Source organism: Vicia villosa, linkage group LG2, assembly GCF_029867415.1.
Source record: "Vicia villosa cultivar HV-30 ecotype Madison, WI linkage group LG2, Vvil1.0, whole genome shotgun sequence".
Classification (NCBI taxonomy): domain Eukaryota; kingdom Viridiplantae; phylum Streptophyta; class Magnoliopsida; order Fabales; family Fabaceae; genus Vicia; species Vicia villosa.
The window spans coordinates 13,074,991-13,090,573 of NC_081181.1; the positions used below are offsets into that span (position 1 = coordinate 13,074,991).

The 15,583-nt window shown below is 34.9% G+C and overlaps 3 protein-coding genes and 1 pseudogene across 3 annotated transcripts; 3 read left to right on the plus strand and 1 right to left on the minus strand.

Annotated features, from left to right (window-relative positions):
- The first annotated feature begins 207 nt into the window (after positions 1 to 207).
- Positions 208 to 1,926, plus strand: LOC131648579 (uncharacterized). The gene is made up of 2 exons (XM_058918326.1): positions 208 to 280; positions 1,313 to 1,926. The coding sequence occupies exons 1-2, from the start codon at positions 208 to 210 to the stop codon at positions 1,924 to 1,926; spliced, it is 687 nt and encodes a 228-aa protein (XP_058774309.1).
- Positions 1,927 to 2,238: 312 nt separating this feature from the next.
- Positions 2,239 to 2,967, plus strand: LOC131648580 (uncharacterized). Its single transcript, XM_058918327.1, has one exon. The coding sequence runs from the start codon at positions 2,239 to 2,241 to the stop codon at positions 2,965 to 2,967; it is 729 nt and encodes a 242-aa protein (XP_058774310.1).
- A 585-nt stretch (positions 2,968 to 3,552) lies between these two features.
- Positions 3,553 to 4,956, plus strand: LOC131648582 (uncharacterized). Its single transcript, XM_058918328.1, has one exon. The coding sequence runs from the start codon at positions 3,553 to 3,555 to the stop codon at positions 4,954 to 4,956; it is 1,404 nt and encodes a 467-aa protein (XP_058774311.1).
- Positions 4,957 to 7,685: 2,729 nt separating this feature from the next.
- Positions 7,686 to 9,448, minus strand: LOC131648583 (F-box/LRR-repeat protein 4-like; annotated as a pseudogene).
- Between the last annotated feature and the right edge of the window lie 6,135 nt (positions 9,449 to 15,583).

Genomic DNA, 15,583 nt, shown 5'->3' on the forward strand with positions numbered 1-15,583 from the left:
ATACATTCTGAGAAACTAAAAGGTCCATTATTAAAAATGATATCATTACGCCTAACCCAAATACACCACGCCGTAGCTAACCAAATAATCGTTACAATAGTCCTACGAATCGAGAGACGCACCTTGTCAAAAGAGAAAGGGAAGACTTGAAACTCTTCTAATGATAACCCCCATCCATAGCCGATCCACTCCAAAACCTTGTTCCAAATGGCCGCGAGAGCCCGACAACCTCCAAGAATATGCGGTAAACTTTCTTCCTCCGAAGAGCAAAAAGCACACTGTAAGTTGTTAACATCCAAAATGCCTCTTTTGTGTAAAAGGTCCTTAGTGGCAATTCTGTTATGAATTACCCTCCATCCGAAAATGATGAATTTAGAGGGAACTTTTACCTCCCAAAGGAACGAGCAAGCTTTAGCGACATTTGAATTAATTGGCGGGCCCGACAGCTTGGAGAAGTACCAATCGTAACAGGACCTAGAATAAAACATGTGTTAAACAACTATTTGTAATAAAAATAAAACGTATTATGTGTATTATCATGATTGCATATACAAATTATTAAATACATTGATTGCATATTTGATTCGAAGAGATTTTCCATTGCTTGTTCAAAGCTAAATTCATTTGTTGATTGCCTTATAATCTAATTGATTGTAAGAGGTTTTTGATATCAACAAGCCGACAAGGAAAATCTGAAAAATCGATCACACGCCAAGTGTTTGATAATTTGCAATTTACGTTTTTCTTACTATTTTAACTTGAAATAGGTTACCTTAGAAAGCCTATTGAAACAATTGATTGATTCACAACATAGAGCTGACCCGCCAAAAACACTCTCAAAAGACCAACACTCTCATCTAATAGATTTGTGATCCTATGAAAACCCAGAATAAACACTCTCAAGAATAAACCCAGAATATCTTTTCTTTTTAGTCGGGCCATCCCGTCTTCTCGATTCAAACTTGAGACCTTGAGAGGAGCACACTCTCAAGACCCAAGCGTTTCACCACTAACCAGACACACGCACACAATTTAATTTTGATAAATATAAAATAAAATACATTTAATTTGTTATGCATTATTTTTATAATAAAATATAATTAATGCAGTGATACTAATGAATTTGTATATCATCTCAATATTAAATGGAAATTCAAAAAGCAAAATTCAATTTGAGTCATCATTAATCCAGATTTTTTTATTCAAAAAATAATTTTAAATCATAATAATAAAGTTACAAAAATTTCTTGAGATTTAGAATAATTTAATTTTCATTTGATTTTCTTAAAATTGGTATGATTTTTTTTAATAGGCAAATCCATTAATTGGCATGAAAAACAAACTATATTGATGCAATTCGCGGACAACACGATTCTTGTGGGAGAAGGCTCATGGAGGAATTTGTGGGCAATCAAATCAATTCTGCGAGGTTTCGAAATGATTTTTGGCCTTAAGGTTAACATGGGGAAGAGTAATCTGTATGGAATAGGATTAGAGAAGTCATTCATATTGGCAGCTAGTCAGTTTCTAATGTGCAAGATTGGAAAGTTCCCGTTTAAGTTTCTGGGGGTTATGGTGGGAGGTAACCATAGGCGTATTTCTTTTTGGAATCCTATTCTGGCTGCTATGAAAGCAAAACTGTCCCCTAGGATAGGTCGATTTCTATCCATAGGTGAGAGGATTACTTTGATCAAATCAGTTCTATCTAATATCCTGTTGTATTACCTATCTTTTTTTAGAGTTCCAATATTGGTACTGAAGGAGTTAAACACAATTCAGAGGATTTTTCTGTGGAATCATAAACCGGATAGGCAAGGCTTGTGTTGGGTCACCTGGAGTAAGATGTGTAAGCATCAAATTGATGGTGGCTTAGGTCTCAAGGACCTGGCCAAGTTCAATGAAGCTTTGCTTGCAAAGTGGCTTTAGAGGTTCCTGAATGATACTGATGCAATTTGGATTGGTGTCTTGGAAGCTAGATATGGAGCTTTGTGGGAGAGACTTGTGCTGAATAAGTGTTCTGGTAGAAGAAGCAAGGAATCACTTTGGTGGAAGGATCTGTTGAAGGTAGCTGACTCGGCAAAGGTAAAATGTTTTTTCAATTGCGTATCTCTCAAGTTAGGCGAAGGTTCTTTAATTCCCTTTTGGCTTAGACGATGGATAGGTCATAAACCCTTGTGTGTGTTGTATCCAAATCTCTTTAATTTATCCATACCTAATGCTGGTGTCTGTGTTAATGAGATGGGTGTTTGGGAAGAGGATTGTTGGAGGTGGGTGATTAATACAGGCATGGCAGTGTTGAGTCATGCAGCTGCGAATGAAAAGAGAGAGTTGTTGGAGATTTTGGAGGGTTGCACTCTCATTAGAGGAATGCGAGATTCGGTGGTATGGTCTATGGGGGGATCAGGTGTGTTTTCGGTAAACTCTTTGTACTTGGAGCTGTTAAAGGTAGAAGAGGCGGTTTCGGAGGATGTTGACACCTTGGAGGCCTTAAGGATGGTTTGGAAGGCAAGGGTTCCTTCTAAAGTTAAAATTTTTGCATGGCGCATGTTACTTAACAGATTGCGAACAAGGGAGCTGTTGGTTGACTTAGGAATTGTGCAGGAGGATACTGAGAGAGTGTGTGTATTCTGTTTGATGCATTTGGAGGAGAGGAACCACTTATTCCTTTCTTGTTCTATGATCACAAAGGTTTGGGATTTGGTGTACCAATGGTTGGGGATTAGTTGTCCTCTACGCAATGATTGTGCTCCACACTTTGCTGGTTTGTTGTATAAGTTGCAGGGTCTTTGCAACGTAAACAGAGTTACAGTATTCTGGCTCGCTACCTGTTGGTGCTTATGGAATCAGAGGAACGATATTATTTTTAAGAATGGTATTCTGGACGTAGGCGAAGTTGCCGACAAGATAAAATTGTATACTTGGTGGTGGTTGGGGACCGGTTCGAAGAAGAAAGTCATATGTAACTGATAAGAATGGTTTCATACACCCTTAGAGTTCTGCACTTAGTCTCTAAAAATCTCTTGGCTTGAATTTTATGTAGGGTGATCTGCTAGTTGTATTTGCTCCTTTGAGTTCTGTGTGTAATTATCCCAGTTTAATTATATATATCATTGCTTATTAAAAAAAAACAAACTATATCGTTAAAATTATACCTATTGCAAAATCCATATAATTTTAATATAAAATTGATATAGTTTATTATCTTATAATCTTATAATATAATAATTAGCTTATAAATATAGAGAAAATGGATATGTGTGTAAAATGATTTTACACTGTCAATCATAATTTTGTATCCAATTAAATCATTTTGTTTTAAAAAACTTTTAATGATAAGACAAATTTGTGATTTTCTATTAAATGAGAGTGTAAAATTATTTTACAGCATCATTAAACCCAAAAAAATATATGTATTTGACCAATTAAACAGCATAGATGTAGGAGAAATATGCATGTACGTGAACTTTGAAATATTCTTTTTCAAACAAAACCCTAAAATCTGTAACCATTCTCTTTTATTCACAGATAAACAGAAAACTCTCTCTCAAAAAAATGGCAGAAGCATCAGATTTACCTGATGAATGCTGGGAATCCATTTTCAAAATCCTCAACGAAGATGAAAACGACAAACACCATCTCCACTTCAAGTCTCTCTCCCTCGTTTCAAACAAGTTTCTCTCCATCACCAGTCGTCTTCAATCCTCCCTCAATGTCTATAATCCAACACGTTCTTTTCTTCCTGCATTTCTCAAAAGGTTCACCAATCTCACCTCTCTCAACTTCACTTGTTTCCACGATGACCTCAATGAATTCCTCCATCAACTCTCCCGGTTTCCATCCAACATCACATCACTCAATCTCTCCCACAAACCCGTCATTCCAGTAGAGGGGTTAAAAGCCTTCTCTCAGAATAACAAAACCCTAACATCTCTCAAATGTTCCGACGTGAAGTTCATCGACAGCTATGACTTGCTACTCATTGCCGATTGTTTCCCTTTGCTGGAAGAACTCGACCTAAGTGGAGATCATCAATTCAGCATTTGCAATAACTTACATAATGGGATAGCGACTCTTTCTATGAAACTTTTCAAACTCCGCAAGATTAACCTCTCTCGTCATTCATACATGAACGACATATTGCTTTATCGCTTGTTCAAGAATTGTAAGCTTCTCCAAGAGGCCATCATATTTGACTGTTACTCCGTATCCATTGCAGGTATTACTTTAGCTCTGGGTGAAAGACCAACACTCAGGTCTTTATCATTTACTCATGATTCAGAAAATTTTACAAATTTGTTTGCACTGGTTACAAATCATCCATCATTGAGTTACATCACAATGGAATACAAACGTCGTTGGAGAATGAGTATGCAAAATTCTAATACTTTGATGGATTATGTTGTAAGTCCTCAATTGAAGTCTCTATGTTTGGTTCGTAATACATGGTTAAGTGATGAAAACGTCGTAACATTAGCTTCCATTTTCCCTAATTTGCAACTGCTCGATTTAAGTTATTGCGATAAGATATCTGACGGCATTTGTCATGTTTTAAACATGTGTTGCAAAATTAGGCATTTGAACTTAGCACATTGTTCAAGAGTGAAGCTACTTGGAATGAACTTTGAAGCTCCTAAATTGGAGTTTTTAAACTTGTCACATACAAGAGTTAATGATGAAACACTTGGTGTGATCTCAAAGAATTGTCGCGGGCTTTTGCAACTTTTACTTGAAAAATGTGTTTATGTTACATATATAGGAGTGAACCATGTGGTAGAAAACTGCACACAATTGAGAGAGATCAATTTGAAGAAATGCTGTAGAGTGAATTCTAAGGTTGTTCCTTCAATGATATCTTCAAGGCCATCATTGAAAAAGATACATGTTCCACCGAGTTATGGTTTCAACAACAAAGAAGAGAGAGATTTTTGGTGGAGTCATAGAAGTCTTCTGTGCTAGTATTATGAAACAGTTCTGATGAACTCTTAAATATAAGGTGTTTTTTTGTATGAGAATTAAGCTCATCAATTTGTTCATGATAATTGTTCAAGTCTTTATGTTATGCAATTTTAAGTTGTATTCTTTTGAGTGCTTTGTTATGAATAATATTTCTTGGATAAGATTCTTAATTTGTTTTATTGAAGCCTGTTTTTGCTGGATTCTTAGTTATGATATGTGTTCAGATAACAAAAAGTTCATCAGATAATTGCATAATGTCTAGAATATTCTAATGACAGATAATTGTAGCATGTACTCATGAGTTGTGCTCCATTTATTGTTTGTACTTTGTGTGAGATTAACAAATGCTTTCTTGTTTAAGAAAAACAGGTTGGTTGAATTGCACATATGCTTATGAATTCTGCTCCATTTCTTGTTTCTTATTGATTGATAGTTTGTAGTCTTTCTGTATTATTTGAATCAAATTATAAGTGTTGTTTATGAAGTTAAGTACAAGTGATTTGTACAAGAATGAATCAAAATGACTAGTTTCTCTTTAATCAAGAGTACGCAAAGATATTGTTTGGAGGGCGTGGAATTGACTTTGCTCCAATTGTAAAAAATCCGACTTATGTAACCTTTACTATTGGAATACTCTACCTCTTCTATGTTTTAAGAAGTAGAGGCTTTCCGCTCTTGTATGCTGTCGGGTGGAGTATCCCTTATATTCCAATTTAATAATATCTTTGCCTATTAAAAAAAAAACTTTGACTAACAACCACAACTGTCAAATTTTTCAAGAAACTTGATAGAAATTTGGCTAAATATCAAAAAAAAATTTATTTAAAATCTTATGTGTTGGTTTTATTGAAAGTGAATATTATTATTATTTGTAAATGCAACCTTCAATCCAAAAAGGTAATGTACTGAAGTTAAAACAAAGACGGTTGGAAGACCAAAACTGCATCAAGTAAGAAAGGGCAATATAATATTTAATAGAAATTAGAATATATTTAATTAATAATATTATTAAATCGCTGCAAATCTATTATTGTTGGTTGCGTCTAGAGTGAAGGCTCTATTAAATCCTTCACCGGTGAGACCAAAAAATAATACCTTTGGATTTATTTAAGATAAAAATGAGTATCTCCAGACATAATTTCTTCTTATTAATTATCTCTCTAAAGAATAACAGACTGCCATCATTGAAATTACAAGGTAAATCAAAGACAAATTTATTGTAATTTGCATCCAAATTTTTGTCAAATGAATGCAAATTAGGAAAAAGAAATGATATGAATAGGTTAATTATTTTAATTGAAATGATATGAGTATTAAATTGGAACAATAATTTAGTAATGAGTAATATTTTGTTTATAAGGAATTGATGTCTGATTTGGTTATACATTATATACAAATGTTTACCGGTTGCAATTCTTGTCATTCAAACAATATGGCAGCTTTAATTCACATTCCCAAAATACAAATGACACTTACATTTTATTCTATGAGCTTCATACATTACAAAAACATTCAGAAAATCCCCAATTCACTGTATTTTAACCACCCTTCTTCTAACTTGAAGTCATTAAAACTGATAAGCTGCTGATCATAAATGTCATAATTAATTTGGAGTTAAGCTCATCACAATTGCTTCAACATTTTTTCGGTTTCGTTTAACAATTTTTGTGCATGAGCCAACTAGTATTTTTTTTCTTCAATAGGCAATTTTATTGGACCTCGATAAAACAGTTACAAGCAGTACACCATTATGGAGTCCAACAAAAATGGTAGACCTTTCAACCTGAAACAAAGTAACGGCGAATTGTTCCAAACAAATAAATTACTCGAAACAGAAGGCTTACAGTCAATACACAACCATTTCCAAGAGACAAAAACAATAGCCGCAAAGCACTCTTCGAAACTAAAAACTTTGCCATTGAACATAATAGCGTTGCGCATAAGCCAAACATTCCAAGGCCATAATTCTTCCTCCCACTGACCTGCCTTGTCCACTCTCATTTCCTTCGATTGAGATAATACAAAAACCTCCGGGAAGGCGTCCTGTAAATATTGGTTTCCCATCCATTTGCTGTACCAAAAAGATAACCTGCTACCGTTTCCGGGCCAGCATAAAATACAATCAGCGAAATATTTACCGCAAGAACCGGTACCAGAATCCACCATAATAATGTCCCTCCACCACATATAGAATCCCCTTTCTCGATCACGTTCTTGTTGCTAATGAACATCTTCACTTCCGCACACTTGTATCTATATTTCAAAATACTGCTCCAAATTGCATTGTTTTCCGAGATAATTCTCCATTTCCACTTACACAAAAGAGCCTTATTCATGACTCCGATATATTTAATACCGAGGCCCCCCCTTTCCTTCGATTTACAAACAGATTTTCAACTCACCCAATGTACCGATCTTCTGTGCTCATCTCCTTTCCATAAGAACATACCTTGGATACTCCTTATCTCCTTAATCACCTTCGACGGGGCTTTATAGAAACTCAACGTGTACATAGAAATAGAATTCAAGACTGAATTTAACAGAATAACTCTCCTGTCCAGAGAAAGATTTCTCGGCTTCTCGCTTTCCAACTAGATAGCCTCTTCCTCAAATTATACTACTCGCATTGTATAAGTACAATTACACCTTAAAAATTAAAATAACTTAAAGAAGTAAATATGAAAACAAATAACATTTTAAATTCTAGAGTTCAAAATACAAGGCACCCATCACGCGAGTAGAGTTTCCTCTTGTTGTGGTAAAGTGAAATATATAACTTTCTTAATGATGGTCTCGAAAATATCACCTCGTCAACAATGTTGGGAAGCAGTTTACGACAATTTACCAAATCAATCTCTCTAAGTTGCGTGCAGTTGTTTACGACATGCATAATTCCATTGTTTGTCACCTCATAACAACTTTTCAGTAACAATTGCAAAAGTCCTGAACAACTCTTTGAGATTGCATAAAGTGTTTCATCGTCAATACTTGTAAATGACAAGTTCAACACCTTCAATTTAGGAATTTCAAAGTTCAATTCATGCAACTTCACTTGTTCACAGCTAGCTAAGTTCAAATATCTAATCTTACTACATCTCCTTAAAACTTGATAAATACCTTCATCAGATATGTTATGGCACTTGCTTAAATCAAGCCGCTCCAAATTGGGAAAAATGGAAGCAAACATTTTGATGCTTTCATCTCTTAGATGTGTATTAGCCAAATGGAGAGACTTTAATTGAGGGCGTACAACAAAATCCTCCAAAGAATTGGAATTCACTATATCCTCTTTCCCGATATTTGTGTAGCACATTTTGATCTGAGTGAGCGAAGGACACTTACGAACAAGGGAAAACAAAGTTGATTCTGTGAGCATCGTCCGAAAACTAAGGTTTATAGACACTAAACGACCCAACAACAAAGACAAGTTCACAACATGTTGGTCATTCCAAACATCAGCATGCCTTAAAAGATTTAAATGTTGTATAGATGGACACTTGGATAACAAACAAAAGATTGCTGCATAACTATATCCACCGCAAAATTTGAGGACAAACTTTCTCAAAGGAAGACCTCTCATAGCAATAGAGAAAATCAACTCGTCCGGAATATAACAATGCACGAAATGAATACAAGTCAAGTCCTTCAAACTTACCAGGGAGTCAATAAAGTATGTAGTATTAATCTTGTAGAGTGAAAACCAAGTAATTGATATAGACTTCAAATTCGGCCTCTCGCACATAACAGAAGCGATGCCATCAATAGTAAAGTATGGGCATCTCAACATCACAACCTCTTCAAGTAACTCAGAATTCTTGGATAAATGTAAAAGGCATTGGTCGTCGATATTGTTATGACGAGAGATATTAATCTTGCGGAGGTTAGGAAACACCATTGGCGTAGTAGAATTTACTTTAACATTCCTAATGCCAAAATCACTCTGATGTTTTTCATCGTTATCGATGTCAAGTTCTTGAAGGAAAGGAAAACATTCAGAGATAAGATACAGGTCGTCAATATGGAGAGAAGAAATGCGGGAACAAACGAGAGAGGTTATTGTTGTAATATTTCTAGAGAAAACTCTCAAGCCGTGTGCAGGAATGGTGGATTGGTTGGAGATATTGAGAGATGTTAGTTTCAATGGAAAACGAGAGATTTGGACGAGAAGGTCGTTGATGTCTCCCAAGAACCATGATAGGTCGAGAGAGATGAGATTGGTGAACCTTGTAAAGAGACGAGGGAGTAAAGGGAGTGTTGGATTCCAGACGGTGAGAGAGAACCGGAGACGGTTGGTAATGGAGAGAAACTGCTTGGAGACGAGGGAAAGAGATTTGAAGTGGCGACGGTTGTCATCTTCGTCGTCATTAAAAATGAATTTGAAAACATATTGCCAGCAATCATCGTCTAAATATAAATCTGTTGAAAATTTTGGTTTCGGAGTTTTGAATAACAATCTCTTGAGTTTCAATACGAATTTCTTAAGTTTCACCATGTTGAGGACGTAGGTTTTGTGAATGAGTAGTGTCGCCAGGGGATTTTACTTTTCCATTCACGATGTTGAGGACGTAGGGTTTACTGTTAGGGTTTGATGGTTTTGGTTTCAAGTCTGTTAATAAGATATATTTATAAGCCTATATAACACAATACAAAACAGTAATATACCAATTTATTTCTAATTATATTTATAAGCTATTTATTATATTATAAGATAATAAACTATATCAATTTTATATAAAAATTATATGAATTTTACAATAGGTATATTCGTAACTACAGTTTGTTTTTTAATTTCATGCCAATTTTATGAAAAGCCGACAATGCGCTTGCATCTTCGGTCTCAGGAGCAGTCTTCTGCAATGTTCATAACGGCAATGGAATTGCACTCAAAATGGTTAGAATATCAATCGCTGAAGAATGCTTTCTCTGACATTTATAATAAGGTGAACTGCAGGGACTACTGCGTTGAGGACGCATGCGAATGGGACAGTGACAGATGGACTTGGATGCTGGAGGATTTAGTGGAAAATTACGGAGATATGGCATATCTCAAGTATTTCATCGATTTGGAGGCCATTCACGAATGAAATTGAGGGGCCACATGCTTGGTATACTTATACTCCAAGCAGAGTAAAGGTTCTCGTTGGACGACAAAGCAAATGACTGACTCATACACTCTGCTTACGATAATTTTCAAATTCAACTATTAAGTAAAAAAGCAAATTTTTTTCCACACTTGTTACTAATAGTCTGGAGAGGGTCAAGTTACTGTGCATAGAGAATAATCTATGCACCATGCATAGAATAATCTCTGCCCTTGGATCAACATTTTAATCTAACGGTGAATATTAGGCATATATAAGACATTTGCTAAAGAGGAAACCTAATCTCATTCTCTCGCTCTCTCACGATTTTGGGGCTTCGGAATCTCTCCCTCTCTCTCTCTCGCCGCCACCACTACCGCACTCTCTCTCTCCGCCGCCACCATCGCAGCACCTTCACCATCACCATCGCAAAACCTTCACCATCGCCATCCACAACTATTTCTTCAAAATCATCTAGGTAAGATTAAAACTTTCTTCCGATTAGGTCACGATTTTGTTTCAATTTGTGTTTTAGTTACTACGATTAGGTCAGATTAGGTCACGATTTTGTTTCATTTTGTGTCTGAGTTACTGCGATTAGGTCAGATTAGGTCACGATTTTGTTTCAATTGTTGAAATTATAAATCTCTGAATGTTTATTCCAAATCAATTATTTGAGTAATATTGAGTAATCTGATTGATTAACTTGTTTAGGTAATGCATGTTGATATGTAACTTGCTGAGTTATTAATAGACTGATTTGAGTAATATGTATGAAATAGAGTAATATGTATTGAGTAATGAGTGGTCTACTATGAGCACTATTTGTAGCAGGCAAGATTGAGTAATATACATGGTTGAGTAAAGAATGTTATGTTTTGATTAATATGTGGTTTGTATTGAATCATAACATTGAGTACTGTGAAATATAAATTGAGTAATCTGCAGTAGGTCATAAGTAATGTATGATAGATTAGAGTAATTTATGATAGCTTATGTGTCATAAAATTGAGTAATGTGACAGAAATTGAATAATCTGTAGTAGGTCTTGAGTAATGCATGATATCTTAGTGTAATTTATAATGACTTAGAGTAGTATGTGTTGGATTTCAGTAATATGTTTATAGATTTGAGTAATATGTTTCTGTGTATGTAGCTAGGATGAAGATCTCCATTGTAATATTATCATGTGACATCAACTGAGTGGTGTTGAAATAATTGTTTGATCTGCACTCTTTACGCAATATATATTTCATATTTCAGATATTAATGCATATTAGTTGATTGACATGTTGTTAGCCTTTTAATTTCTTGATTGAGAAATTATAAACTCAAATTTGCACTTCAGTTGATGTTTGGTGTTGGATACTAAGGTTAAAATCTTAAGGCCAAACAAATAGTTTTAAATATCCAGCGTTTAAGTTCCTAGAAGTAAGGATTTGAATAATCTGTTTTTGGATTTGAGTAATATGTTGTTAATATTGAGTATGTTCTGTTCCTTACTTTCTGTTCTTGTTATTGGGTAATATGTTGTATCGACAGATATGAAAACAAGATCTGCGACACGAATTGACAACAATGACCATTCAGAAGATTTTGAGACAACAGAAGAGGAAGACTTAAATGATCGTACTGCTGCAGTTAGGACAGAAGAGGAAGAGGATGGAATTGCTGACATGAGAAATAAGAAAAGCAAAAAAACTTCATCAAGGATATTGCATAGAAGTAAGGATTTGAATAATCTGTTTTTGGATTTGAGTAATATGTTGTTAATATTGAGTATGTTCCGTTCCTTACTTTCTGTTCTTGTTATTGAGTAATATGTTGTATGGACAGATATGAAAACAAGATCTGCGGCACGAATTGACAACAATGACCATTCAGAAGATTTTGAGACAACAGAAGAGGAAGACTTAAATGATCGTACTGCTGCAGTTAGCACAGAAGAGGAAGAGGATGGAATTGCTGACATGAGAAATAAGAAAAGCAAAAAAACTTCATCAAGGATATTACATAGGTGTTTTCCTAAGAAGCTGACAGAATTAGTTTTGTTGTTGAACGAGGGAAAGAAAGATCCCAGGAAGAAAGAAGACTGTATTAAGAAAGAGAAGTATATTAAGGAATGTGGATTTGGCGGATTGTTGAAACTGAACATCACCATTATCCCGGGGGTATTTGTAAGCTGGATTTTAAATAACTTTGACAAACATAGGGGAATGATTGTCAATGAAAATGCAAGAATTACTGTTGGAGAAGAAGATGTGAAGAGGGTATATGATTTTCCAAGGGGTAAGAAGATAATTGATTGGGAAAAGGTTAACAAATCAAATAAAGAAAAGTTGAAGAAATTTAAGGAGCAGCTCGGGTACATAGGGGAGACTTATGATAGTATGATCAACATACATACCAATGTTTTGTATGAAAAATTGATGAAGTTTGAAATCACAAAGAACAAAGCTTGGGCAAAAGGTTTTATATTATTGGCTATCGGAACCATTCTTTGCCCTACTACTTCATATTTGGTTAGTTTGAACTATGCTACAGTGTTGAGCGAAGTAAAGAAAGTTAGTAACTACAACTGGTGTCAACACTTAATACAACATGCCAACGGAGGGATTAAGAAAGATGCATGTTCTGGGAAAGCAGACTTCCACTTTCTTCTAGTATGTAATCTATTAAAATATTGTTTTCATTGAATGTATCCTCTTTAAATTTTATTTAATAATCAAATTTAATATCTTCATTGTAGGTACATTTTTTAGATATGGTGCAAACAACCAAAAAGAAGAAAATAGTTGAAAAACCACCAAGTTGTGGAAATTGGGAGGATGACATTGTGAGCTTGGAGTTGAAGAAAATAAAGGAGAAGGGAGGTTTCAACAAGGTGATCGTTCTTGATAAACAAGATTGTGATATTCCAGAAAGTAGTATGGCAGCAAAAGACATGGATGATGAAGTGATGCATGACAAAATTGCTGAGACTGCAAAACGTAGTAGAGAGAAAGTGATCCAAAGAAAAGGGAAAAAGCGAAAGACACAAAATGTGGATGATGAAATGATGGAGGCTCATTTGGCTCCACAAGACTACGCATTAGAAGAGGTATATCTGAACGAAATACTCAATATTCAAATTTAGTAGTGTAATATATTAGCAGTATTGAGCATTGAGTAATGCTTAATATATGGTCATTCATTGTTATTTGAGTATCGAGTATTGTGTAATATATGACCACTCATTGTTATTTTAATATTTAGTATTGAGTGCTACAGTTTGAGTATTGAGTATTGCATAATATATGGCTATTCATTGTTAGAGTAGTATTCAGTATTACAGTTTGTGAGTACATGTTTAATATGTGGCTATACATGCTTAGTTTGAGTAATATGTGGCTATTCATTTGAGTGGTTTTATGTACATTGCAGGCTAAAAAACAAATAAAAATTTGTGATGAAAAGCTGAAGTTTTGGGCAGATTGGAAGACTTATTGGGTCAAACAGGCAGAGGAAGCTGAGTCTTCAATGAGAAAAGGAAAAGAAGTTGGAGACAAGGAGCATCGTTCTAATACGGGAAAAGAAGTTGGAGATAAAGAGGATGATGCACATGAGCCTAGAAATGCAAGTCCTGAATTGGTTGAGAGTGAAGACAAGGATGATGATTCGGATCATGGGCTTGAAGAACAAGCTGCAAATTTAGTTGATAAAGAGGATGATGCAGAACAGCCCGGAAAAGAAGATGATGCAAATCAGCCTGAAAAAGAAAGTCAAGAGAAGCATGGTGATACAGCTGAGATGAATGATTCTGATTGGGGTCAGCCTTCTTTTAGTCTAGGATTCAGTACTCCTATATCATTGGAAGTAGTATTACCAATGGAAGAAAGTAGAAAGTCACCACCTGATGTGGCAACATACACACTTATGGAGAACATACCACAAAATGAACAGTTTCCGCTTCCAAAAAGGATCTCAACATTGTCACAATACTTTAGATCCCCATATGTAATGCAAATGAAGAAGGAAAAATTGAGTGAGGAAGACACACAATTGGTCATTGGCAGAAGCAAATGGAGGAGCTATGTACGTTGATTTTTTAATTCCAGCCATTTAATATTTTTTTTAACTTCAATTTTTAAATGAGATTCATTATATTTCATCTCTAATTGATAATGATTTTAACATGAAGGGAGGTATTGTTCCAAGACAAATGCAAGATGTCAGAAAACCTTAACAGGGGATCCTTATTTTGTCTCAAGAAGGATTGTAAGTTAGAGGGGGATGTCATTGGAAACTATTTTAGTTTCTTGAATAAAAAAGAGATGATGAAAGGAAAGATGAAAAGGTTCATATTCCCGGTTACATATGAAGTAAGTATCACATATTTATTAGTTTTAATTAACTAAAATTTACAATATCTTCATTGTTTAAATTCCCATATTAAATGTATTTTGTTATAATTATTTGCACATAGTTTGAGCATGGCGTCAAGATCACTAGACGCAAAAAGGATCATAGAGAAGCCCATGTAGTGGCTGAGTATGCAGAAGATTTAATAAGACAACTCAAATACATGGATTTTAATGATATAGACATCGAAAATCCTGAATATGTAAGTACATTTTTGCTTAATATTTGTGCTAGTATTGAACATATTGTAAATATATTGTTGCGGCGTTACATCTACATAATAGTATACATAGTTTAAATAGGGCCAAGTTACTGTGCATAGAAAATATGTAGGATAATATTCAATAATGTTTAAGTAATATGTTGATAGTATTGAGTAATCTGTTTTGATTAATTACAAGGTTAGCTATAGCAATCTGTTTTGATTAATATGTTGATAGTATTGAGTAATCTGTACTGAGTAATCTGTACTGAGTAATCTGTATTGAGTAATCTGTTTTGATAGTATTAAGTTCCATGTTGATTATTGTACTCATGATTTCTTTTCATCATTACAGTGGTTTTTCCTAGTTTATTTGAAGAGTCACTATGCTGCATATGGGATTGATTTCAAAGAACAGAGGTTCGGATTTCTGAATAGTTGTGAAAGGTTCACATTTCGAAAAGAAGATGAATGGGACAACTGGGGGAAGTGGAAAGTGAGATAAGGGATGGAGTTGATAAATGCTAAGAGAAATGAACCTATAGACTTTAGTGAATGGAGTTGGGAGGATGTGAAATTGCCTTTACAACATGATAGGAAATCATGCGGGCTATTTGTTCTGACATATATTGAGAAATGGGATAGCAAGCAAGCTGCAATTTGGGATTTTTTTAAGCATTGGGATATGATGACAAATGAAGAGCAAGATGGTTTCATGGAGATTCAAAGAGTAAAAGTGCTGCTAGACATCTTGAAGCATGAGGACAATGAGCTGCTTCAAAACTTGACAAAGTTAGCTCTGACCTTGGCAGAAGAAGAGGCTGCATGTGCTATGGCGGATGACTTGGAGAAAGAAGCAGAGAAGAACAAAAAAAAGGTGAAGACAAAGAAGTAAGCCCCTAACTTGGGTGAAGAAGAGGAAGAATGTTCTATGGCACAAGTC